Genomic DNA, 26,237 nt, shown 5'->3' with positions numbered 1-26,237 from the left:
TATCAGAATCACCGGGCAAGGGTGGTGGACTGCTTACATAAAATGCAAAATCTAGCCTGTTCTGATGGAATCACAATTTTTCTTAGAGTGGAGCCCACACATTTGCATCTGAAAGTTACTCAGATAATTCTAACATACTCTAAAGTTTAGAAATGCTGTTTAAACAATGCTCTGCCTCTTCAGTGATTCAAGAAATATGTTCCAATATGTCCATGCTGAGAAAGTGTGTCCCAAATTCACAGGAAAAGCAGCCAACTTGGCAACTTTGCATTTAGGAGTTAGGTGTGAAATGCTCTATAGCTACAGTGACTGTATTTCCAAGACCAGCCAGACAAGGCCATTGACTAACAGTGGGACAAAAATTTGAGGAAAATTTATCAGGTCGGAGAATCCAAAACACAAGGTTGGTGGACGTATAGGGAGTGCCCTTGAGCTTGGGGACCATTATCTCAGTGGATGCAAAGCCTTTCACTATATGGTTGAGCAAGGTCCCGGCATTAATGATAACCAAGTGGCAGGTGAGCCAAAGTGCTGAAAGGAATGAGAGGTTTGATCAGAAGGAAGTCAGTCTCCTCAGAGCCCATGCCACACAAGCATGGGGGCTTTCTTCTTCTCTGGCCTCAATACACAGGGTGGGAGGTGCAGGCATACAGAGGAATATATCATTATCCCTCCCTGAAGGAAAGAACTATGGCTTCCCCATCTGCAGAAGCCAATTCTCAAGGGAATCAGAGATGTCTTTGCCATGAATGCAGTTCAAGTTGATCTACACAGCGGCGCAATCCTCAACCAAGTGGTAGGCCTGAAGCAAACCAAGAACGGCATCCCCTTTAAGAACCTCTGCCCCTGTCTGACTGAGTCATAATAAACCAGACCTAAGTTCACATGGTCTTCAGCCACTGTGTAAAGAAATATATTTACCATCCACGAAGATGCAACAGATTGCTAAAGGCACAAAGATTTTGAAATGTAAAATGCTTATGTGAGGGGGAAAAAAAAAACGGCTACTCTCTCCTCTTACTCTAAGGGTTAAGCTCCCTTCGGTTGCCAGCTTTGGGAGAAGCATGCAGAAAAAGTTATCGAACTAAAGGAATGACCGTCTGGTTCCCAAACTGAGAAAAAGCAACGTATTTTTGAGTGATGGTGCACTTTTCACAGCACGACTTTTTTTGTTTGAAGATTTTTTTTTGATGTGGACCATTTTTCAAGTCTTTATTGAATTTGTTACAACATTGCTTCTGTTCTCTGTTTTGGTTTTTTGACTGCAAGGCATGTGGGATCTTAGCTCCCCGAATGGGGATCAAACCCACACTCCCTGCATTGGAAGGCGAAGTCTTAACCACTGGACCGCCAGGGAAGTCCCTCATAGCACTGCTTTTGAGACCAGATAATTGAGATAATGATGGTGAGACTGTTGGAGCCTCTTAAAATTCTTGCTGGATCATGTTGCCAGTGGCTAGCACAGCCACGCACTGCACGAAGCACCCTCCCCATCTCAGCACCACTGGGAAAACAGGCCTGAACAAAAAGTAACAGGTCAGGGATAATTTCCAAGGCAAGGATGGTGAGCCAGAGATGGGGGGTGGGTGGCAATTACATTAAGATCTTTAGACCTTGAGGCCATCATCTGTTGTCTCGCTGAATTAGCTTTGAGTTGCAGATTCACAGCTGCTGAACCACTTCCTTCTGTGTGAAACTTTCTGGTTTGACCAAGAGATGATAAAGACAGAGCCTGTAATAGCTGCACCCAGTGCCTGGTGTGGACGTGACACAAAGGCGCACGCTTTTGCCCCTGAAGAGTACAAATGTTTTTCCTCTCTTTCTGTGCCCAACTAGCTCGGAGATTTAAACCCTGCACTTTGGCTGCTGCGCTGTAGCCATCACAAGCCTTCAACAGCAGCACAGTGAAGCTGCCATCCACACAAAATCAACCAAACAAGAGTTAATAACAAAGACCTAGATTTAAAGAAAAAGAAATGCAAAGCAAGGACAGTCAGACACCAAAATGAGGAAAAGACAGGGCTTTACTGCATGCAAAAACAAGGTCTCTGTCCAAAGCAAGAGAGAAGGTGCAGATTCGGGGGGGTGAGAGCTCCTGAGTCGCGGCTGACCTGAGTGAACCCTAGTGCAAGCAGGTTCCCCTCCTCTAGCCCCAAGGAGTTGAAGCTGTATACGAAAGGAAAGCTGCAATTAGGCATTTTTCACTATGAATCCTGAGCTATCTCCTGACACTTTCCACGTGCCCCTCCCCGACCTATCCTTACAGACAAGCAAGTCCTAAGGGAAAACTAACAGCCTCCTCTACCTGCTCAGAAGCACCGGCTTTTACCTCCTCGTAAGCTCGCCTGAGGGATGCTTGATGCTGCTGGTTCTTTAAAACCCCAGAGCAGGTAGAAGGAGGGACGCACCTGGATCACGCTGAGGTCACTGTGCAAAGTCTATTTAGAACCTCAGTGCAGACTTTTTTTTTTTTTTAAGAATGTACTTCAGGCTTTCTAACCTTCAAATGGGAAAACCTAATTTTCCAGGAACCTGCCTATTTTGAATAGAGATAGCTATCTAGTTTCAAGGAAATGACTTTCTCCTGCTCTTTTTAATAGCCATCTTGGAGGACCGCACTCTGAGGAGTCTATTGGCCCAGAGGAGAAAGGAAATTGGCTTCTGCCGCAGAGCTGACGCTACACTGCCTTGGGGACCAATTCTGGCGGCCTTCCTCACACAATTCATGTTTTATCTTTGGAAAGCTGTCAGGCTCTTTAACGTCTAGAGCAGGATTTCTCAACCTTGGCACTACTGACATTTGGGTAACTCACTGCTATGGGGACTCTCCTGTGCACTGTAGCAGGTTTAGCAGCATCCCTGGCCTCCACCCACTAGACGCCAGTAGGAGCTCCCCAGTTGTGACAACCAACCGTCTCTAGACACGGCCAAATGTCCCCCAGTTAAGAACCACGCGGCTAGATAGATAGTCTGAAGTCCAGGACGGTTATTATTACGAAAGGAGCTGCCTGGAAGGACAGGGCCAGTGGCGATCTGTACATGTCCCTCCGAGTTTGCTTCTCGAACTTCCTCTGTGGGGGATTAAAGACAACAGCCCTCAGAGTTTACCTGAGCATCTTCCAGCTCACTCTCCAGGGCCCTTCTGGCTGACGCTGCTTCTTTTTCTTCTTTTCTTGCATGCACGAGGGCCTCCTCTAATTGCCGAGTTTCTCCCTACAAGGAAACACGGGGTCAGTGTACACTCAGATGTGTGCTATGCCCAGGAAGCTGACTTGGTGGCATGAAAGGCATGCAGGGGGCATCCACAGACACAGCCAGCAGAGGCTGCAGTCACAGTGCACCTGTCATGGGCCCACGACAGGACACAACAGCCGTACAGATGTGTGTGCCTGTCTGCAGCTCCATACTTAACCAGAGGTGAACATCCCCATCAATCATCTGAGATGATTTTTGGGAAAATACAAATATCCACCCTTAGCACTGGTGCTTCAGAAACAACAGGTGTTGAATGGACTCAAGCACACAGTTTTAGGAAAGCTTTTCAGGTGATACTGATGGATGACCATCTGGGGAAGCTCTGTGAGAATACACCTCCCCTTTACATTTCTCCTGTCCCTTTTTATTGTCAGCTGCCATCTCTCACAGCCGTCAGTACGTGTCTCTTGCTAACAGCCTCCCACTTCTAGAGATCTGGTAAACCAGGTAATTGGTCTGTTAAGACTTGCGTGACTTCAGAAACCGTCAACCAACTGTTAAAAAAAGAATAAACAGTCACGAGTGAGAATGGGCCCGACGGTAGTGTTCAGATGGCCTTTTTGGGTGTCCGGAGGCCTCTGCTCCATGTCAAGAGGTTGAGCACGTCTGATGTCTGGGCAAACGGGGACTCCCGTGCCTGTACCTGTGCCTCCCACCCTGACTCCGTCAGCCCCGTTCTAGGCCGCTCTAGAAGCCCATCTCCCATTAGTGCCATGCAGAGAGGAACGGAAGTGATGGGTTACAGAGAGGAGATGATCACGCTTGCCCTGACCTTTCCTACTCCATTATGATAATAAATCCCTTTCTGCTTCTCCAGTCGCTGTGTTTTTCGTCACATAGGAAAGAAGGATCCGGCACCGCCAAGCCTGGGCTCGGGGTCCAGCGAGCCTCACCTGGTACTTCTTGAGCATTTCCTTCGCTTTGGCCTCGTCACCTTGCAGGTCAGCAACCTGCCTCTGAAGCCGAGCGACAGTGCGCTCCAGCTCATGGATGCTTTCCCGCAGCTTCTCGTTCTCTTCCTGCAGAGCCTTGGCGCGCATCTCAGGCCCGACCTGGGTTTGCTCTGCGGTGCTGCTCCGACTGGCCAGGACCTCGATGTTCTGTTAAAGACACAGAACAGGTGAGCATGGGAACCAGGGTCAAGGCGCAGCTCCCAACTTCGTGGATGGCTGGCATTTATTAAAACCCACTACGTGCCGGGCACCGTGCTAAGCCAGGGATCAGCGCACGACAGTCTGCTACTTTTGTGCTACAAAAGCTGTGTCAGGACTTGTGGCCAAAGGCTAAAACATTTGCTATCTGGCTCTTTACAGAAAAGTTGTGCCGACCCTTGCCTGTGTCAAGTCCTTGACATGAAATTTCAACCTTTTAACAACTCTAGGAGGTGGATACTATCCTTATCACCATTTTAAAGACAAAGAAACTGGCGCTTGGGTAGACTGAAGAATTCGTCCAAGTTCAGGTAGGAGAAAATGTATTCGGGCAGATCGAATCCAGAACCTGTTCTTATAACCACTGATGAGTTCGCTTTCCTGACCCCTCACCACGTGCAGGGCCTCTTAGTAGAAGCTCTTGATGAAGGGCAATTTCTGCTTACAGGGTTGTTTTTTTTTTATGTCTAACACAAAATGGAAATTAAAATTTGCTTAAATTATGGTACAGTTCACGGTGCAAGCTCTAGGTACTACCATCTGAAAATGAGCATGTGCTGCACACAATCCGTAACAGAAAGGAATGGGAACAATTACAGGATGATTATTGTTAATTCCAGATGTCACGTAGGCGTTTTATTTTTGACTCAGCATATTAAAAGTGATGGTAAGTGGCCTTGTCCAGAATTCCACCTCTCCCAGCAGACCTCTCATCTTCTATTGCTCCACTATGACAAAGATGTCAAAACCAGTAAACCCAGCGCTCACAAAACAGTGCTGCAGATGCCTTCAAGGAAAGGAAGGCCCAGGGAAGGCAAGATCTGGCTTCGAAGGCTACGACACAGCCCACTTGGGAGAGCTATCTGCTGAAATCACTTGCTTGCATGGCCTTTCAGAAAGATCTTTAAATCTTGTAATAGTACAGGAAGCTGTGTTATCCTGAACTTAACCAATCTGAGAGTTTCAGAAACCAGAGCATCTTTTCACAACCCAAATGTTCCATTTAATTCTATCCATCTGGGAAAGCTCATCAGAGTCAAGCTACTGAGTCAGAACAAGGTTGGCGGGCATTGCTGGGAGAACACTATGGTGCCCAACAGCTGGGATTTCTCTATTACTGTTTGGACATATCATCTTCTACCGAAACCAGCAAGATGACTGAGGAGATATAAAGTGTGGTTGAAAACCTGAGGAGTGATCTAAAGAATCCAGTAACTGGTCAGACCAGGGAAAGCAAGAGAAAAGTCCAGATTGTCCGTTCCTGCCCTAACTTTCCCATTAAGAGATAAGAGACTACAAAGCTACAGTTATCAAGTGGTACTCAAATAAGGATACACACGTAGTTCAATGGCATAGAACTGGGCGTCTAAAAATAAACCCAATATTTACAGTCAATTAATTCTCAACAAGGGAGCCAAGATAATTCAAGGGGGAAAGGAACAGTCTTCAACAAAATGGTGCTGGGACTACTGGATATCCAAATGCAAAAGAATGAAATTAGAGCCTTTCTTTGTACCACACACAAAAATTAACTCAAAATGGATCATAGATCTAAATGTAAGATCTACAACTATAAATCTCTTCTAAAAGAAAACACTGGAGCAAATATCGTGAGCTTGAGTTACGCAAGGCTTCTTAGATACAATACCAAAAGCATAAGTGACAAAAGAAAAAATAGATAAATTAGACTTCATCAAAATCAAAAACTTCTGTGCTCCTGATACCAACAAGGTGAAAAGACAACCCAAAGAATGAGAGAAAATATTTACAAATCATATATCTCATAAAGGACCCATATCTAGAATATATAAAGAATTCTTCAACTCAATAATAAAAAGATAACCCAGGTTTTTTTAATGGGCAAAGGATCTGAATAGACATCTTTCAAAGAAGACACACAAAAGTCCAACAAGCACATGAGAAGATGCTCAACATCATTAGTTATTAGGGAAATGCAAATCAAAACCATAACAAGCCACTTCACACCCACCAGGACGGCTATAATCAAAAAGACAGATAATAGTGTTGGGGAGGATGCAGAGAAATCAGAACCCTCACACACCGCTGGTGAGAATGCAAAATGGTGCAGCCACTTTGGAAAACATTTTGAAAGTTCCTCAAAAGTTTAAACAGAGTTATCATAAGACCCAGGAATTCCACTCCTAAGTATGTACCTAAGAGAAATGAAAACATATGGCCACACAAAAACTTGTGCAAAAACTCCACAGCAGTATTATTCAAGGTAGCCAAAAAGTGGAAACAACCCAAATGCTCATCAACTGGTGAACGGGTAAACAAAACGTGGTCTGTCCATACAATGGACTATTATTTGGCCCTAAAAAGGAATGAAGTACTGATACATGCTACAATGTGGATGAAGCTTGAAAACATTATGCTAAGTGATAGAAGTCATTCATAAAAGGCCACATATTGACATTTATATAAAATGTCTACAATAGGCAAATATATAGAGATGGAGAATAGATTCGTGGTTGCGTAGGGCTGAGGGGAATGAGAAGTTGGGAGATGACAGCTAAAGGGTTCAGGGTTTGGCATTAAAATATACACATACTATATACAAAACAGATAACCAACGAGGACCTACTGTATAGCACAGGGAACTATACCCAATCTCTCTTAACAACCTATAATGGAAAAGAATCTGGAAAAGAATATAACAGAATCACTTTGCTATATACCTGAAACTAACACAACATTGTAAATCAACTATTTCAACAAAAATTTTTTAAAAGTCATGATGTGATACATAAAAAGTTAAACAGTATGAAGAGTATGATCCTGTTTTATAAATAAACATTGATATATATATATAATTATATACATAATTTGTAAAAAAAAAAAAAGTACAGTGTTTCTTTTTGAGGTGATGAAAATGTTCTAAAATTAACTGTAGCGATGGTTGAAGAACTCTGTGAACATACTAAAAACCATTGGTTTTGCACTTTAAATAGTTGAATTGTATGTTAAGTATCTCAATACAGCTGATTTTTAAAAGAGGAACAAAGGAAACCCAGAGGCTGAGTCGGACGGAGGGGATGGAGGAGCTGAGGTCCACCGAGGTACTGGTGAGAACAAGAGACTAAAGACATTTGCCTAAATCTTCTGGTAAAGCGAAGAACACTTCCACGTGCGGTCAGTGATCTTTCATTCACCCAGACATCTCAGGAAGAGCAAGGATACTGAAAACCACATCTGGCTTAAGCTGGATGTGGGCCTACCTGGCACCCTGACATGCTAGATAAAGGACGCTGTGCTGTGTTTTGATGTTTAGAACTTGGTATTTTCTCTGTTTGGAAGTTGCAGGGCACATTCTGAGTCCATCTGTCTTAGGAGGATGGATCACGCAGGTTATCACTCAGCTGCCAGTGGCAGGGTCTGCTCCAATCCCAGCTCTCAATTTCACAGGCTGAGTGTGCCTCTGTGGGAGCTTGTATGTGTTGAGACACTTAGTCCTGTTTTGACTATTTGTAAAACGATAATACGTTTTGCTCTATGTCTTCATAGTGTGGTAAACCACATCATGTTTACAAATAAATTTAACTTAAGCCTCCATTGGCAAACCTTTCCAGAGCGGCTCCCCTGTTCCCGTCACCACCACATCCCACGTCCCCAGTCTACTATGTCAGGTAAAGCCCATAGGATAACCTTGCTCTTCCTGAAACCGTACCTAATTCACTTGCAGCAGTGCTGGAACCTAAAAGAATAAAAATCACATCTCTTTGTTCAAGGCAAGTTCTTCTCCATGACTTGCCAGCAAAGAAAACTGGTCTAGCGGGACTCCAAAACTCTTCCAGCTCTGAACTTTGAACTATGCACCACCTTTTCCAAATGCTTAAGTTTGTATCTCATGACTGTGGCAAAAGCAGGAGAACTCTAGGAGGACCAGAGCTGGTAAAGATCTTCTCTGACAGGTCACTGGGGACAAACACCGCTGCCCTCACTTAATTAATTGCTGGTACTTCATTTCTGTGATGTTTTGATCTTAAGTGCTGTACGTCACAGCAAGACTAGGGAGGATGTTCCATCATAAATAAAAACCAAAGGGCACACAGTTTCTAACGATTCATTTAGCCAGATCATACCCCCTATGTAATATCTATTTGTAAAAAAGATCACATGGATGTGTCTTTTAATATCTTACCTATTATTCATTCATACAATCAGTCAGAAATAGTTAACAAAGATCAATTCCAAATTCCACTCCAAAAGGTCGGAAACACTACCCTAGGTCATCACCACAAAGGCAAAAGTAGCAGATGTGCTACATTCTCTTGTTTTTCAAGATTGGACCATCCCTTAAAATTGCCCTGAGATCATTTCTTCACCTGTATTTACTTGGTTACACAGGAAACCGGTAACACTGGCTGGCTGTGAAGAAGGGAATTGGGGCTATGGAAAGAAGCAGAGAGAGGTATTCCATTGCAAACCCTCTTGTGAGGATTTAAATGGTGAACTATGAAATTCAAGAAGTATTAAAAATGTTTAAATAAATATACATTTTTGTTGAAAAGACTGACTACCAAGGGGCACAGGCACTTGGAAGACAACCATCTCCCCTGCCCAGTTCTCACCTCCTCCGGGCTCCAGAAACCCTTCCCCAGCATATTCATGGGTACCTCTGGGCCATGAAAGATAGCAGAGCGGGAGCCGGGGAGCAGCTGTACAAACAGAGCAGAGCACCAACTCTCCCACGCTGGTTTACATAGTTAAGACATTCCTTTTCACCACATATAGCTGGGAGGGTGGAAAAGGCCCAGATGGCCCGGGACTTGCACTTACATGAGTGCTTCTCCAAATTTTCCACCCAAGCAACCTTAAAGGCAGAGAAGTCCAAAGCGGGGTGGTTAGAGACACGCAAGTGACCTCAAAGAACTGCTTCCAAGGCTTGGGTTTCTCCATCAAAAATGCATGTACGCTTTACAGTTGACACTTATAACTTTCATTCCACCCCATGTCTCTTTTTATATCCAGATACTGTCCTTGGTGTTCCAGGAAGATGGGCCATTTCTACCCTGTAGCTTTGGCGAGCACTCTCCTCCCCACACACCCAGCACATGTACACATTATCTCAGCCTGGACAAAAGACATAAATCACCTCAAGAATGGAATTCTCAGTTTTAATTCTAAAAATGTGCATCTAGGAGTGTAGAGGAAGGAGCAGAGGATGCTGCAGTTAATCCACCAGATTAGACTCAGATCCAGGCTGTGCCTCTTTCTGGGCCCTTTCACTGGGCCTGGCCTCATAGAGCCTTGGTTTGCTCATTTGTAAAAGAGGGGAGAAGTTACCTACCCACCCCATTGTAAATATCTAGTTAAACGAGGCCATGACTCTCCTGGCTGATATTGCTATTAATGACCAAGCCAAGGAAACCCAGGCGTATTTCTCACAAGGTCAGGACTTTGCCCGACTTACCTACTACGGTTCTAAATCCTCAAACCTGGCTTTAGACTGTAAGTTGCCCATTTTTACCAGCTCAGTATCAAGCCTAGATTTCTCAAAAGAGAGAAACAAGATCTTTAACAGTCTTTCCAGGGCAACTGTACTGTCCAAATTACATGACCCCTTATTTTAAGGGCAAGTCACGTTTCTTGGTTGGCTAATTCATTAAAAATTCAGCCTCATTTCCCAATCAAGGATGGTCTGGCAAACTGATGGCAACTAAGAAAATTCTTCCAAAACAGACAAACAGCATGTTTCAACGTGCTGAATTGCTAAATTTCCACTACTTCTGAAATAGTTGACTTTTAACCATATGCTCCAATTACTGATATAAAAGGGGGGTTGGAGGAGGAATACATAATTGTTATCACAAAAGAAAAAGCAAACCCCCAGTCTTTGCCTGGTACCACCATTCACTGCAAATAATGACTTGCTTACAAGCTGGCACAGTTTCATTCGTTAACGTCCACACTTAGAAATGTTCACACTGTCGCCTGGGGCCAGGGGAAACTTTTATCCATGATAAGCACAAAACTCCCCAACAGCGCCACAAATGGCCACGTCTAGGTGTTTTTCCTCACCCAAAGGTACTGATGCACTTCCCCTGAGCACAGAGCACACACCTCAGACAGGCTCACTCCTGACGGATGAAAAGTAACCGCACAGGACGAGGCCCTCCTGGCTTGTCCAGAAGCAGACCCAACACATAAGACATCAGGCTTTACTAATTAACAGGGCCTCTCTCCACAGCCAGTTTTTGTTTCTTTTCTGTCTCGCTTTTTTGCTGAGTGAGGGAAAACAGCTGAGGCGTGGAGGCCAGGAGGCCAGAGAATGGAATGCTGGCTCGTTGGTTCCATGTCACCAGCTACTCCCACCCTCCAGCGAGTGAGGCTGCAGGAGCTCAGCTGATGGGTGCCCGAAGGGTCCCCGACGCCAGGTCATCTGCTGGGAGGTCACCACCTTTCCACAGCATGGCTGCAGACATCACTTTCTTGCCCACAGTGAGGACCGGGGTCACAAATGATGAGTCCCTTTCTCACTCCGAATGTGTGGAGAACCAGGTCCCCTGTATTACGGTTTCAGCTTACCCCTTACTTGAGCAACAGTAAACTATGGAGGAAAAGAAATAGCATCTATTTTAGTCATAAACTGCTCTTTCCCTAGTTACCGAGGAATTTCACTGGCATGAGGCCTCGGAGCCAGGACTTCTTACATTTTAATGAGCACAGGATTCACCTGGGGATCTCTTAACTGCTCATTCTGACTCAGGAAGAACAAAGGCCGGGGCTCTGTATTTCTAACAAGCTCCCAGCTGGTGCCAGTGACGCTGGTCTGTGGGTCCCACTGTGAGGACTGAGGTCCAGACTGAGGAGAGGCTGCTCCGACCTCAGGGCCCTCCCGCAGACATTCATTCACAGCTCAGGTCCCCCACTCTCCAAGTCCCTTACGCTTCTTGACATGACTCCAGTGCCTGGGAGGGGGTGTCAGGCAGCTTGGGTGCCGCTGCAGGCTGTGCAGTCAGCTCACACTATGACCTATGCAAACCCGTGACCCCTGTGAACTCAATTCACACCCTTAAAGAAAGCATAATAGGTATTACTTGCTCTAAATGGGTCAGAAACCGCCACCACCCCAAGAGAGATATGAGAGTTTCAAAAAGCTGAGATCCCTGCAATAATGGAAAGTAATGGGTTTCTCCTTCCTGTTTTTTGACCGCCTACTTACCATTTTTTGGTGAAAGTGGGGTTGAGCCATTGAAAAACATCATTTTAAAATCCCTACTCTAAGAGCTACATCAGAGTTTCCAAAAATTCTCTCACTGTATTTCCCAAATGCCAACACCATTTTTTCCCAACATATCTGTAGTTCAGAACTGAACTGGTCATGCAGTTATCTCACTGATAAGCTCTGTTTGTTTGTGGCAACACAGTAGTGTGTGAGGAAGATGGGAATAGATGTGGCAAAGGGAATAGTAAAGAAGGAGAGTCCAATCATTACCAAAACCCTAAATATTTTCGAGGAAGAGTTGATTCCAAAGCCAGAATAGTGGATGTATTCAATTTCCTTTTGTTAGAAGATGTGGATTCTGGACTAGACTACTCTGCTAATAAGTTACTATGTGACGACTTCAAGCAAGTCACTTAACTTCCATCTGTCCTCAGTCTCCTCCTCTGTAACATGGAATGGTCAGTCTAGCTAATTTCAATGTCCCTGCCAGCTCCGAAGTCTGGGATGTCTGGGATTGAGAATGAACTTGAAGAAACTGGGCAGTATTAGGCAACCATTAAACTAAGAATTCCAGAGGTTTTATACCTCTATAACATCATACTTAAATTTCATTTTCAAATGCTGTCAGCTAAACTCAGATGGTTTTTTACCAGTGTCCCTGCCATGGTATCTAGAGCGGAGGACCACATCGAAAGACCAACTTCCTGCCACGGAGCAGGGCTTTACTAGTTCGTTCTCTCTCCACAGTCACCAACTTGCCAGAACTCACCGAGTTGGAAAGTTATCATGCTTTATAAAGATTTTGGTTACATCCTGTTTTTTTCATTGCCCTGGTGGTGATTTTCCGGCTTACAAAACCACCTAAAAGATACTCCCTTTTAATCATATTCAATTATCCAGTTTTTCCTATAGTAACTTGGTGATTATATACAGGCTAAAAATATCATTGGTTTCTTCACAATGTCCTTGTGAAGTAAGTCAAAACATTTCCCTTTAAATGGTTAAGAAACCAGCAAAGATTTACTCTCAGAGTGGCCTGTAATTCACACACAGGTTCAAGATAAAAACTGTGCTGATAAAATGCCTCACGTTTGCTCACAGAATCCATTTGACAAAGGTTATCATTTAAGCCACACAACAAACCTACAGAGATACCCAACATGGGAATAAAAATACCCTGCACACAAATGGGTCAAGCCATTTCCCCAAGAGGCAACACGCTCAGTAATAGTTCAGGCCTTAACATACGGTGATTCCAGTGACGAAACACCTACGATAGGCAGAGCCACAGAGAAAGGAAGTAGACTCGTGGTCGCCAGGGGAATGGGAACGGGGCAGTTTGGCTGTAAGGGGCTTTGTTTGGGGGTGATGGACATGTTTTGGACTTGGATAGTGGTGGTGGTTGCCCAACCTTGAGAATATATAAACACCAGTGAATGGTACACTTTATAAAATGGTGGAAACAGTGAATTTTACATTCTGCGACTATAATCTCTAAAAACAAAACAAAACAAGCGTTCAGGCCTTGGAGTTGGCCGACCTGAACTGGCCTTGCTTGTTTGCCTCTATGGCTTGGTTTTCCCCATTGTTCTAATAATGAATGGAGACGTTAGGCTGAGCACGTAGCAATGTTTCAGGCACACCATAAGATGACGACAATGGATGACAGCTACATATAAGGTCATGTAGCCCAAAGTCACAAACCAGGACTTGCACCCAGCTCTCCAACTCCTGTCTCTGGTCTCTGCTACTTGCTACCAGCTTCTTCTGAGTGAGGCAGCAACTTCAGGGGAGACTTCCCACAGTCAGCCAGAGAAGGGAAAAGGAAGCGCCACGCTTGCCAGCTAGAGGCTTCAGCTATGTCCATACACTCACCCAGATTTAAACGGGGGGTGGGGGGATACACACTCTTGTACCATGAAAACAGCATTTCAAGAGCTTCTCTGAAACAGAGCCCTGGGTTACAGACTTTTACTTATGCTTCTGCCTTTACTTATTTATTTTTTTACTCCATTCCTTAAAAATCCTTACAAAAATTTCCCCAGTGTCCCTGGGTCTCATCTCAGTGTCCAGGAGATTAAAAAAGGCTCACATCACAGCTGTGAGATGCCATTTCCCTCACCATGAGGGCCCATAGTCTATGCTAATCTTGTGACCAGCATGTAAAAGTTTTGTTTATAGAACCCGACATCCCCCCACGGTGCAGTCAGCCCTTCAAGGAGCCGCCGGCTGGCAGAAAGGACACCACCCGGACAATGTCATGAGTCCGGAGCTCTGCGTCACCAGAAAAATACTGGGGGGAGGGGGCAGGAAAAAAGCAGGGGTCGGACACAGAACAAACAACTTCACAAACCGTTAAAATCATCTTGCTGTCGGCACACACAAGTCCAACAGGTTGAACAGGATTTCTGAAGACAGAAGATAAACAAGCAGGTTCTCCACAGCACTGCCTACTGGGGAGCTGTGGGGATGCCTCCAAGATAAACCAAGGCTCAACCTGGAAGCCAACAGGCCTTAAGTGAGTCCACACGTCTCTGCTGTTTCCTTCTCAGAAATCTTATTTGCAAAGGCTGATCCTTCAACTTTCCCATTTTATTGCTACCATATTTCCATAAATGCTGAAACGATCAACACTAAGTTGCAGAAATCATTCCATTTAAAAAATTTAAAGAGGAATTCTCAGACCAAGAACTCTTAATCTCATGACCATTTCCATTAGCGCCCCTTTGCACCCCTAAATGAGACCAATTTCCATACAGAAAATTGTCAACTTTTCCCTTCATCCCCCTGCCTCCATGGCTGCAGGAACAATGATAACAGGGGCTGGAGAAAGAAAATCTGGACTGACCTCATGTTTGGGATGGAAGAGGCTGGACCAATACCCTCACCAAGCTTTTAAGGCTGGTTCCCACCATCTCCAGGGTTAAGACATACAACAAGGGTGACCTTTATTTATTTCCTCCTTCAAAGATGTAGGCTGTTCCCTGGGACAGAGTTGAGCAGACTGGTCTCTTGCAAAAGCCCATGAATGGTCTCCAGCCCCCTCCTTGCAGGCCAGTCTGCTGGGGTCAGCAGCTAGCTCTAACTGCCAGGCAAAGGGAACAGAGCCAGAAATAGTAATGTCCTAATCCAGGGATGGTCACCCGCGCACTCTGAGGTCATGTCCAAGTCACAATTTCTCAGAATCACAGTTTGGTTTTTTAAAAACAGGGGTGGTAGGGCTTCCCTGGTGGTGCAGTGGTTGAGGGTCCGCCTGCCGATGCAGGGGACGCGGGTTCGTGCCCCGGTCCAGGAGGATCCCACATGCCGCGGTGCGGCTGGGCCCATGAGCCATGGCCGCTAAGCCTGCGCGTCCGGAGCCTGTGCTCCACAACGGGAGAGGCCACAACAGTGAGAGGCCCGTGTACCGCAAAAAAAAAAAAAAAAAAAAAAGGGGTGGTGTTACGTCCATTCACTGCATGGGTCAAGAAAAATGAAGGATGATACTGCCAAGTGTCAAAACACTAGTCACTCTATAAACAGCAAACGGTGTCCAAGAAGGAATTAGTAGGTACCACCCAGAAGTTATAGAACATACATTGCAGATTTCCTTCTAGACAGAGGCCCTGAAGGAGGCATGGTGACTCTTTGGCCTCCGTCCCCTTGGACGGTTTCCCAACCACGGCTGCTGGCAGGACTCTCACTCAGTCCCTCCGTTTCTGAATAAAGGGAGAAACGAATGTCACCTATCCTTTCAGACGAGCTGGGAGAGACAGAGGGGAAGGATGGAATCACCAAGTCTGATCAAAGACCTACCCCAGGACTGCTCGAGGGCCAAGTCCCATTGTTTTTTTTTTAAAAGGCCATTTTGGGCACCTATCATTGAGGCCCCATAAATCACCATGGTGGTCACTGGTACTTCTCCCCTCCAGGCACATGTACGATTATGCTTGCCTGTCTCCCTGAAGTCAGGTGTGGCCATATGACTAGCTTTGGCCAATGAAATGTGGGTGCAAGTAACATGTGTCATATCCAGGTACAAGCTCTGAGAGCCACTTCGTGTCACCATCCGCTCCTCCCACTGCTTCATCCCAAAGAGCCAGTGGGGCTATAACAAGGAAAGAGCATGGCCTCCAGAGTCAGGCAGTCTTGGGTTCAAATCTAGACTCAGCCACCTACTAGCCACAGGACTCCAAGGCGGTCGATTACCCTTCACTGAGCTTCAATCCCCTCAACTTTGAAATAGCAATTATATCACCACGCAGAGACATGGGTGGGGGGTCGGGCTGGGGGAGTTAAAGGTAGCGGATGTAAAGTGTGCAGCGCGTGGCCAGGCAGATGGTGTGCGCTAAAGAAACAGCGGTGACTGTAGTGACCTTCGCCATTATCTTCACCCTGCTTTGGTCGCTTACCAGCTGCGGAACTAGAGCCTCTGCCTCCCACTCTGCAAATGGGGAGGTAATGCTGTGCCCACTCTGAGGGTGGCTGCAAGGGCTCTTGTGAGAGCGTCTGTGGGAGCCGCCAGCACGATGCTGCTCAGGAAGTGAGATACCCACCATCCCCCCTACTCTAAGCCCTTTATCCTGCCTGTCCTGATCAAGTCCTGAAGCATCAAGGGCCAGTGAAGCGGCACCCCACGCCCACGGAGGGCCCAGTCCTGAGGGACTGCCCCTCCACCCTGGGTTCCAGGTTGCCCTCCACGCCCCATCTGACCAGAAGCCTACTCTCCCATCCCCAGCCAAGTCACAGCTGCCATTTACTGGACCACAAGCACTGCTCTGCACAGGGACTCTGACGACTCAGCACACCAACTTGACCCCCGAGGTACGCACACCAGCCTGGGTGATCCATCAGTTTGCGAGGCCCCCCTGGATATTATTTGCAGAGATCTGGCCCATCCCTGGGGCCAGCTCTGCAGGAGTGAGGGGAGGTCCTCGCCAGGGCTCCTACTGACCTATTATCGAGGATCCAGAGAGCCGGGAGGCTCCTCCCAAGCCCAGCTTTGACAGCGCATTCCAGCGAGGCTCTGAGGAGTAATCCACCTCACATCTAGGGAAATCTGCCATTTGCCCCAGGTCCTGGCCAAACACTGAAAGCATCCTGAACTGTGTGTCCTTAGGTGGTAGCTTAATGAAATACTATCACTGGCATTGGGACATCCCCACTGACAGTGGTCCCCACTGAAGGAACGACGGAGGTAGGACGGGCAAGTGACCCAGTTCCAGGGCAGCCCCTCACTAACTGTTCGGCCTGAGGCAAGTCACAACCTCTCTGAGCCATCCAATGTCAGGGGAGAAGGAAACAAACTTAACTTATTAATTGTATTTAAGCACTCAGCATCAATTGTCTACACTCAATAAATACACAAGTTGAACGAGGCACAGAGCCATTCGTGAGGAGTTTGAATCCCCACCAGAGTGTTAAACCTGTTCACAACTGAAACATGAGTAGTAATCACGGCCTAAAGAAAGGGTCACGAGCCCCATGGTCCATCTCTGTAATGAAGAATATGGCGCCCGCACAGCAGATAAAGGCTATTTTCTCTCTCTGGCCTACCAACGTTTCTATTTCGCCAGATAAGTTCAAACAGATCTGGATATTCATTCACTCATTCATATCTTATAAAGTGGTAGAATGTCAGCGCTGCTTGGTACACCAGGTTTCTCTGGTTCAAACCCCAATCTGAATCTCCAATATCCCCGCCCTCCATCTCTCTCCACCCTCACCATATCTTTGATAGATAAGCAGACATCCAGCCTCCGCTTCCTGGGGCTGGAAACCCACTACCTCTCAAAACAAGCCTTTCCATTTTCTCTCAGCTCTCAGCCATGGAAACGTCTCCTTCACGCTGAGCTGATAACTGCATTCCTACAATGTCACTGGGACCAACCAAGAAGGGCATAGTCCTTGCTGCAAATGACAGCCTCCCAAGCGCTTGACGCCCTCATACCTCCTTCACACCATCTTACCTTGTCTTTTGGTCTTTAGGCTAAACTTTCCAAGGTCCTTCTTCACCCACTGGGGTGCAGTATCAAGTACTCTTTCAAAGTGTGGGGCCCCAAACCGAAACGATACTCCCTGAAGAGCCTCGCCAGCTGTCATCTTGATTACCAAGGACCCCAGGCTCCCAAGACAAAGTCTCCCAGCAAATAAAATAGATCCCTCGCAGATGAATTGAGACCCAAGAGGAAACCTGGTTCCTGAACTCAAGTCCACAAGCTAAAGAAAACTTTGGCCACCTCGAGATCAACATCCATCAGACCCTTCTCAGGACCCGCCCTGTGAGGGATACTGTAGGGACCAGTGATGACAGGAAGGGTGTCACTGCTGGGGTCCTCCTGTTCCCATCCTTTCTTCAGATGCCAGCCCCTTTCCACTTCTGCCCACCAGGGCACCCCCAACACCCCTCTGGCTCTCATGCATTTGGAGCTCACCCTGTTGCCTCAACCCCATTCTCTCTGCTGGTGAGCTGTACCTTAACTCTTCTGGGGAAAAAAAGATGACGCCTTTTTCCTCCCACGCTTCTCTCCCATGATAGCCCATCCCATTCCAGGGCTACGCCTGGGGAACTAGACCCAATTCCCCACTGGCACCAGGTGAGCTGCGGTTGCATCCCACAGGACAAGGCTCTGGGCCAGGCAGGCATAATAACATCTACTGAGTGGCTCGCTCTAGGCCTGGCACTGTGCCCACCCTATGGGCATCTCAGTTCTTAAGTTACCCCCTCCCCATCCCTCCCAAGAGAGATTCTGTTCAACCCTTTGTTTATAAGTGAGGAAAAGGAGACACGAAGCAGTTAAGTAACTTGCTTCAGTCTCAGGGCCAGTAAGCAGCAGAGCCAGGTACAATCCCAGGCATCCTGACTTGAGAGCCCAGCAGACTGACCACCAGCCAGTCGGCTCTTCACAGGCAGGGCCTGCACCTCACTCTGGGCCCCAGCCCAGCCAGTGCCCGGCACACAGTACACTCACAATTCAAGTTTAGTGAATTCATTGGCTCAATACGTTTTGAAGTGTCTAAGTATATTTGAACATATCCAATGATAGTCACCAAATGCATACACTTTCCATGGCACATTTACTTGATATTTTTTTATCATCAGCACACACGATTTCCACTTTGTCATGAGCTAGATCAACTTTTGTTATCTGGCCTGAGAACCGAACCTCAATTTATAACAATGTCTCCACGAGAAAGCTCTTTCAACTTCCAAACACCCTACCGAAAAGTACATTTTTAGCACCCTCCTTTCCTAAATTGAGTCCGCAGCTAGCAGATTCCCTCATTAGGGTGCTGTTTACCTTTGTGTTATTAAGAGGTCTGTCCTGCCTGAAGTCTGCCTCACTTTGCTGCATCTCTGCCTCAGAAAAGATGCCTGAATCTCGAAGGAATGTGTGAATTGGACACTCCTCACATTTTTTTTTTTTTACGAAGGCCCCCCATTTTCAATCCAAATTTTTCACAAAATTCTAGTTCTCTGAAGGCAAAAGGTCTTACTTAACCTGATAAATGGTTGTCCTAATTAATGAATTTTCAGTTCCCTGAGACAGCTGGAATTATTAGCTTACGAGAAGCCTGACACAGGTTCTAGCCACGCATTTTCCAGATGAGCAAACCAGGGCCTGGAAAGGTTAAAGGACTTGTTCAGAGTCACACAGTGGAATCTGAGCTGTGGCGAGAACTCGACGGACTTAAATTTAACCACCTCATTAGACATTATCTATTAACCTAAATAATACCTCTCCTGCTCCCTGACAACGACAATGCCATTCTGAACACACACATTCTCTTCCAGCTCCGCCTGGGAACCCAAAGGCTCCAAGGGAGACCTTGTGCTTATCAGGCCTCAGAAAAACACAGAAGAGACTCTCTTTTAGCCTTCTACTGCTGACAGTGGCCACCTGCCAAGGGGACAGGATGTGAAAAAAAAAACATCTTACATTTCCATCTCAACCTGAAAGATGCATTTCCCCATTCCTACTCCGCCACCCAAGTCCAGAGGCTCAACTACTGCTCAGTTCTGGAAAACGAGGACACCCAGTTCTGATGCACACCTCACCACTAGACTCATTCGCCGCACGTCCTCCAGAACGATCTTGCCAAGATGACACTTCCATCATGACCCATCTCAGCTCAGAGTCCAGAATGACGCCCAACACATAGCAAACTGAATTCAAACTCCTAGCCCGGCCTCCAAAACCTTTCTAAATTGACTTCACTCTAGTATTCAATCTGATTTTGCCCAAGTCTTCAAAGTTTGCGGCCAACAGCTTTCTTTTTTTTTTTTTTTTTGCGGTACGCGGGCCTCTCACTGTTGTGGCCTCTCCCGTTGCGGAGCACAGGCTCCAGATGCGCAGGCTCAGTGGCCATGGCTCACGGGCCCAGCCGCTCCGCGGCATGTGGGATCTTCCCGGACCGGGACACGAACCCGCGTCCCCTGCATCGGCAGGTGGACTCTCAACCACTGCGCCACCAGGGAAGCCCCAGCTTTTTTTTTATACTGTCTGTCATGTTCATTTCCAATTACAGGCCTTTGTATAGTATCCAGAACCCTCTGTGGAAAGTACCCTCCAAAAAACAATTATATAATACAGCATTTCCCAGAAAGTATTCTAGAAAACAAAAGTACTGTGGAAGATCTTTTAAAAAAATAACGTTGTGTTCATATAATTCTAAGCAATTCTTATGGTTGAGTCTTTTCTTAGAGAATCATAATCCACATTTGGCCCACATATTAAAGGCTCTGAGAAGTCCTATAATAGGAAAAGCCATTTAACTTTATCCCAAGAGTTCCCAATTTATCTCAGATCTACCCTCCATTCTCCATCTCCACTGTCACCACGCCAGTCCAAGCTGCCATCATTTCTTCCTGGACAACAGCAAAAGCCTCCTCGCTGGTCTCCCCACATCCCCTCTTCTGCCCTCTCCAAACCATTCCCCACACAATGGGGCAGGAGAGAGTATTGTGAATCCCAAATCGGGTCATGTCATCCCTTGCTTAAATATTCCTATGGCTTTCCTGTGCTCTTGAGGATAAAGGCAAAAACGAACAACAAACCTTCTGACCTCGGTTCACAGGGCTTACATGGTCTGCCTACCTTCCCAACCCCATCACATACCACACTTCGCCTCACTCAACCCATCCTTCCACTGGCTTTTTCTTTCCACGTTTCCTCCTATAGCATGTTCCCTCTACCCCAGGACCTTTGCACATCTGCCTGAAAGACTGCCTCTCCACATCATTAGCTCTTGTTCATCCCAATTACCACCTCCTCAAGGAAATGGTCCCTGACCTTGCAGACTAGGTTAAATCCCAGCCCCTCTCTTCCATGAGCCTTGCTACACTTTGTTTTTACTTATATGACTTTTCTCCTTATATTCTCTTCCACTAGACTGTAAGCTTTCGGAAGGCAAGGAGCATGTGTCCATTTTTGCTCAGTAGGTTTAAGACAGTGTCTGGCCTAAAGTAAATACTCAAATACACACACACACACACACACACACACACACACACATATACACACACTGTTGAAACAATCAACCTAAAGTATGAGCAACCTATGTGAAAAAAGAAAGCATAATACAATATATTCCACAATGGAGATATACCTTTATAGAGGTATATCTAGAGGTCTGCTTCACCTCTAGACCACCCCAATCTGCGATCCTCAAGGGAAGGGAGAATATCTAGCGCGAGAGGTAGTGCACCGGGGGCACAGAAGTGTCCGCTGGTGGGAGAAGTGAGCACCTCCCTGTATATCAGTTCTGCTGCCTTCCGGGAGGGGATCCTCAGGGCTCAGCTCACCGTGGCCTTGAGATGAAAGCCACTACTTCCAGATCCTGTGGGGCCTGCCCCTGTGCCTAGCCTACACCCTAACCCTCCGTTCCTGCAGAACTGCCCCATTTCTGGAAACCTCACGCCTCTCATTAACCCCAATCTGTGGTTAGCCACTGTCCTCAACAACACTCCTAGGGATGCCAAATAAGGAGCCCCGACGAAGACGGTCAGGTCGCTCAGTACCCTTTTCTGGGACTTTGACTTTGCTGGACCAAAGCTGAAGTGTGTGTGTGTGTGTGTGTGTGTGTGTGTGTGTGTGTGTGTGTGTGTGTGTGTGTGTGTGTGTGTGTGTGTGTGTGTGTGTGTGTGTGTGTGTGTGTGTGTGTGTGTGTGTGTGTGTGTGTGTGTGTGTGTGTGTGTGTCTTTATTCCACTCGGCATCTGCAACAGGGAGACACACGCCAGACACTTCTCCACCACCTCCCTCCACTTTCCACCCCCCAATCTAACCAGGCCTGTTCTTTGTTCCACAAAACGAACAGCTAGCTCCGCCCACCTGCCGGCAGACCAGGCTCGCGCACACAGGAGCAAACAAAGAGGCCTCTTGCCCAAGACTTTCTTTCCTGTCGGCCTGACCAGTCATCGGCGCCCTTTGTTTTAAGTCACCAGATGTGCCAGGCACCCACGGGGACCTGCGGCCGCCGGGAATCTCACTCCCTGACCTTCTGTTTCCACTGCCACCCTCGTCAACACTCAACCCGACAGGATGGGCTGCGAGTGCTAATCTGAGCCCCGTTCCGACTGCTGCCACGCTGCTCGCGGACAGAAGGTGCATCCCGTCCCCCCAGAGCGGTCCTCCGGCCTGATTCCTCACTCTTCTCTCCTCCCTGTGCCGAGACTGTGCTGCCAGCCATCCCGTCTCACCCCCACCGGGGCTCCAAAGCTCTGTCATCGTCCCCATTTTACTGACAGGGAAACCGGGGCTCAGACTCCTTAAGTGCCACGCCCCCAATCGCAGGGCCAGCTTCAAAGAGGGTCTATCCAGCTCCGGAGCACGGGCCGCCAATCTCTTTCTTGCGGGTCTTGATAATTCCTTCACAAAAGAGACCTGCTAGGGAGTGGAAGGCTGTACACAACCCAAGTATCAGGTTGAGCACAACTCTCAATCTGGCCAGTAGACAAGTCTCTTGATAACTAGAACAGTTCTGCTGGAAGCAGTCACATTTTGGTTTTAAGAGCCCACAAAGAAGGAAACACGGTGCTCTGGGTTTGTTTTTATTTAATGTATTTGTTGCCTTCGTGAGCACTTCCAGCTGCACTTCAGAACAACCCTGTGAATATTTTCCGTGAAAACACACACTTTCCTCCTCTTGTCTTTGACTCATTTATCTTATCTCCACTCCCCAGAGTTCATGAGGCTTCATTCCACAGTCAGTCCTGGTTATCAGTTTTGTTTTTACAAGCAACATTTATCTGGATTGCTAAGACGTTCTTGGCTTTCTAGAAATATGCTTTCATTTTTCTTGTCAACTAGTCACTTTATGTGCTTCCAAAGTTATGCCTCCATATGAACACAGCTGCCTTCATATCCTCACCCTTCCCATGGCATCAACCAAAGTTAAAATGAACTGGGACACTAATGCTTTATTAAAGTCAATCTACACCAGGGAAAATAACGCTAGTCATGAGCCAAATCACGTTAAACACTTCCCAAGAGTTAAGCGAATGTGGATTCACTTAACTCTCTTATTTGGTGTTTATAAGCAATTCCTCAAAATTGTTTATCAATGGGCTTCCCTGATGGCGCAGTGGTTGGGAGTCCGCCTGCCGATGCAGGGGCCGCGGGTTCGTGCCCTGGTCCGGGAGGATCCCACGTGCCGCGGAGCGGCTGGGCCCGTGAGCCATGGCCGCTGAGCCTGCGCGTCTAGAGCCTGTGCTCCGCAACGGGAGAGACCACAACAGTGAGAGGCCCGCGTACCGCAAAAAAAAAAAAAAAAAAAATTGTTTATCAATAATTTAATATACAGAACCCCAAAACAGGAGGGTGGCTACACCTCTGTATTTTCTTAGACAAGCTGACAGTCTCTAGGGCTGACGCTTACCATCATGCTTTCCTTCTCTCCCTGGTGGTGTTCCTAGGTCAAAAGGGCAAAGTAAGGCTGTCTTTCAGAGTCACCACAGGTAATAAAACCAGAAATTCATGTTTTATGATGTTTGATTTTCAAGAAACCACCAGGTAATAGGCATGAGGAATTCTTGACATAGAAGGGAGGCCTTCTATCAAGACAGGTCAAAGCATCCTCAAGGTCTGAGAACTGGTAGAAGTCTCGGAGTCACTGCATCTTACAGTCCACGAGGAAGCTGGCAATGAGGCCAACACAAAGAAGGCTTGGTGGTTAATGAGCTGACGGAGAAAGCAAGAAGAATATTGATGACATAGTGCCAACCAGTTGCTGACAGCTTGTTTCAGGGTCACACAGGCAAGCTATCTCAGTGACCTCTAAGGAAAAACTTCCTGTAGAAACTATAGGAAAAGTCCAGAGTTTAATGGCCCCCAGGGTATCACCAAGCCATATGAACAGATCCTCTAGACTACAAAGCCCCTGGAAAAATATAAAGAAAAATAAAATAAGACCTTCCCTTCGAGGAGTTTCGCAGTGATGACAACCCTCTTCACAACCCCTGTCAGACAAGGAATGGGCAATAAACCCCTAAGAAAAGAGCAAAGAGAAAGCTACTGCGTCCAGAGAAGAGGAGCTACCTTCTGGCTCTACAGTCAGTATTATACAAGGAGCACATGGAGATATTTAGAGGGATGGCAAACTTGCCAGTGCCTGAGCTCATGCCCAGACACTCAAGTTTCCAGGGAACACCCTTGGCTGAAATCGGCTGGGTGGGATACCAGCTGAATACTGTGCACTCTCACAAGTGGATGAGGCTCACGAATGAACAGAGAAAGACACAATCCAGTTGTTCTGGGATGGAAAATGTAACATGCACCAGTTTGCAATTAGTCTAAGATGAAGAATCAGGCCCATTCCCCCCCAAACAGAAAGAACAGAGAGTTCATGGGATTGGGTCCTTTCCCAAAATAAAATCCATCCTTCCTAATGCTTTCTAATTTTCTATTTTTAATGGCCTAATCGTATATGAGCAGTTTATTATAAGCTGTTCACAAGGGAAGGGTGTTAAGTACCGAATCCAGGTGCAGAGGGAAAAAAAGAACCAAGAGACAGGCCAGTGGCAGAGATGGGCTCTTTCACGCCCTGGATTTCAACAGAGCTACAGCAGAGAGCTAGAGATGAGGAGAAGCAAGAGAAATCTCTGTATTTCCATCATCAATAAAGCTTTCTGGCCTCCAATTTGGAACACAGGTCCTTCCCAACCCCTTCTACTCACTCGCACACTATCCAGTTACAAAAAAACACAGAACGGCTACGCCTGTAAAACGAGTTACTGGATGAGCCTACAAATGTAACATTTTGAAATGGCAAGAGCACAGGCATATACAAATGGTGGTCTTTGGCCCCTACATTTTCTTGCCTTGCAAGACCGATTTTCTATGTGTTTCCACGTTGATATCCCCAATCAGTGTTCAGGCATATCTCTCTGGGTGATTATTGTTTGTCTTTCTGAGTACTGTGGGGTACAACAGTGGCGTATGACTTCATCCACCACCCTCACACGACTAGGAGAGAAGCCTGGGTTTGTTGGAATCAAGATCATGTCTCATTTACCTTCTTAGCTATAGTACCTTGACCAGTGTCATATATACAGTTGGAGCTCAATAAATATTTGCTATTTGTTGAAAAACCCTGAGTAGGGAAAGTTAAAGTGGCTATTATAACCACAGAAGATGAAAAGAACAGAATTTAATAATTTGCAATCTCCCTGACTCCATTAAATGGTACTTCAGAGGATTCTAAAGTTTGACAGCATGCTACTCCAATGTTCAAAGCAGCACTACTGATAACAGCCAAGACACGGAAGCAACCTACATGTCCACTGACAGATGAATGGATAAAGAAGACGTAGTACTTATATACAATGGAATATTACTCAGCCAAAAGAATGAAATAATACCATTTGCGGCAACATGGCTGGACCTAGAGATTATCATACTAAGTGAAGTAAGCAGAAAGAGAAAGACAAATACCATATGATATCATTTATATGTGGAATCTAAAATATGACACAAACAGACTGATTTACAAAACAGAAACAGACTCACAGTCATAGAAAACAAACTTATGGTTATCAAAGGGGAAAGGGGTGGGGGAGGGATAAATTAGGAGTTGGGGATTAGCAGATATAAAATTGATAAACAACAAGATCCTACTGTAGAGCACAGAGAACTATATTCAATACCTTCTAACAAACCATACGGGAAAAGAATATGAAAAACAATACATGTGTATAACTGAATCACTCTGCTGTACACCAGAAACACAACATTGTAAATCAACTATACTTCAACGTAAAAGAAAATTTTTTTTAATAAAGTTTGACAGCATCTTGACTTATGTACATGAGTATATCTGTGAACTTTAAGGTCATCAAAAAGTCCCACCAAGCCTTGGATTCTGCATTCCATACATATGAAAGAAAAAGAAAAAAGATGTCATTTATCTCTTTTCAGTTGAATCGATTTTTTTTTTTTTTTTTTTTTTTTTGCGGTACGCCGGCCTCTCACTGTTGTGGCCTCTCCCATTGCGGAGCACAGGCTCTAGACGCGCAGGCTCAGCGGCCATGGCTCACGGGCCCAGCCGCTCCACGGCATGTGGGATCTTCCCGGACCGGGGCACGAACCCGTGTCCCCTGCATCGGCAGGCGGACTCTCAACCACCGCGCCACCAGGGAAGCCCTCAAGTTGATTTTTAAACCAG

At 46.3% G+C, this 26,237-nt stretch overlaps 1 protein-coding gene across 1 annotated transcript in view; it reads right to left on the bottom strand.

Annotated features, from left to right (window-relative positions):
• Positions 1-26,237, bottom strand: part of CGNL1 (cingulin like 1) — a 102,025-nt gene that overhangs the window by 28,376 nt on the left and 47,412 nt on the right. The window contains exons 8-9 of the mRNA XM_082846346.1: positions 4,149-4,355; positions 3,109-3,213 (exon numbers count right to left, since the gene is read on the bottom strand). Coding sequence (XP_082702472.1) covers positions 3,109-3,213; positions 4,149-4,355 — 312 coding nt within the window. The remainder of the gene's footprint in view (positions 1-3,108; positions 3,214-4,148; positions 4,356-26,237) is intronic.

Source organism: Leucopleurus acutus (genome assembly GCF_964270905.1).
Source record: "Leucopleurus acutus genome assembly, chromosome: 1".
Taxonomy (NCBI): domain Eukaryota; kingdom Metazoa; phylum Chordata; class Mammalia; order Artiodactyla; family Delphinidae; genus Leucopleurus; species Leucopleurus acutus.
This window is presented reverse-complemented; position numbering and strand designations above follow the sequence as displayed.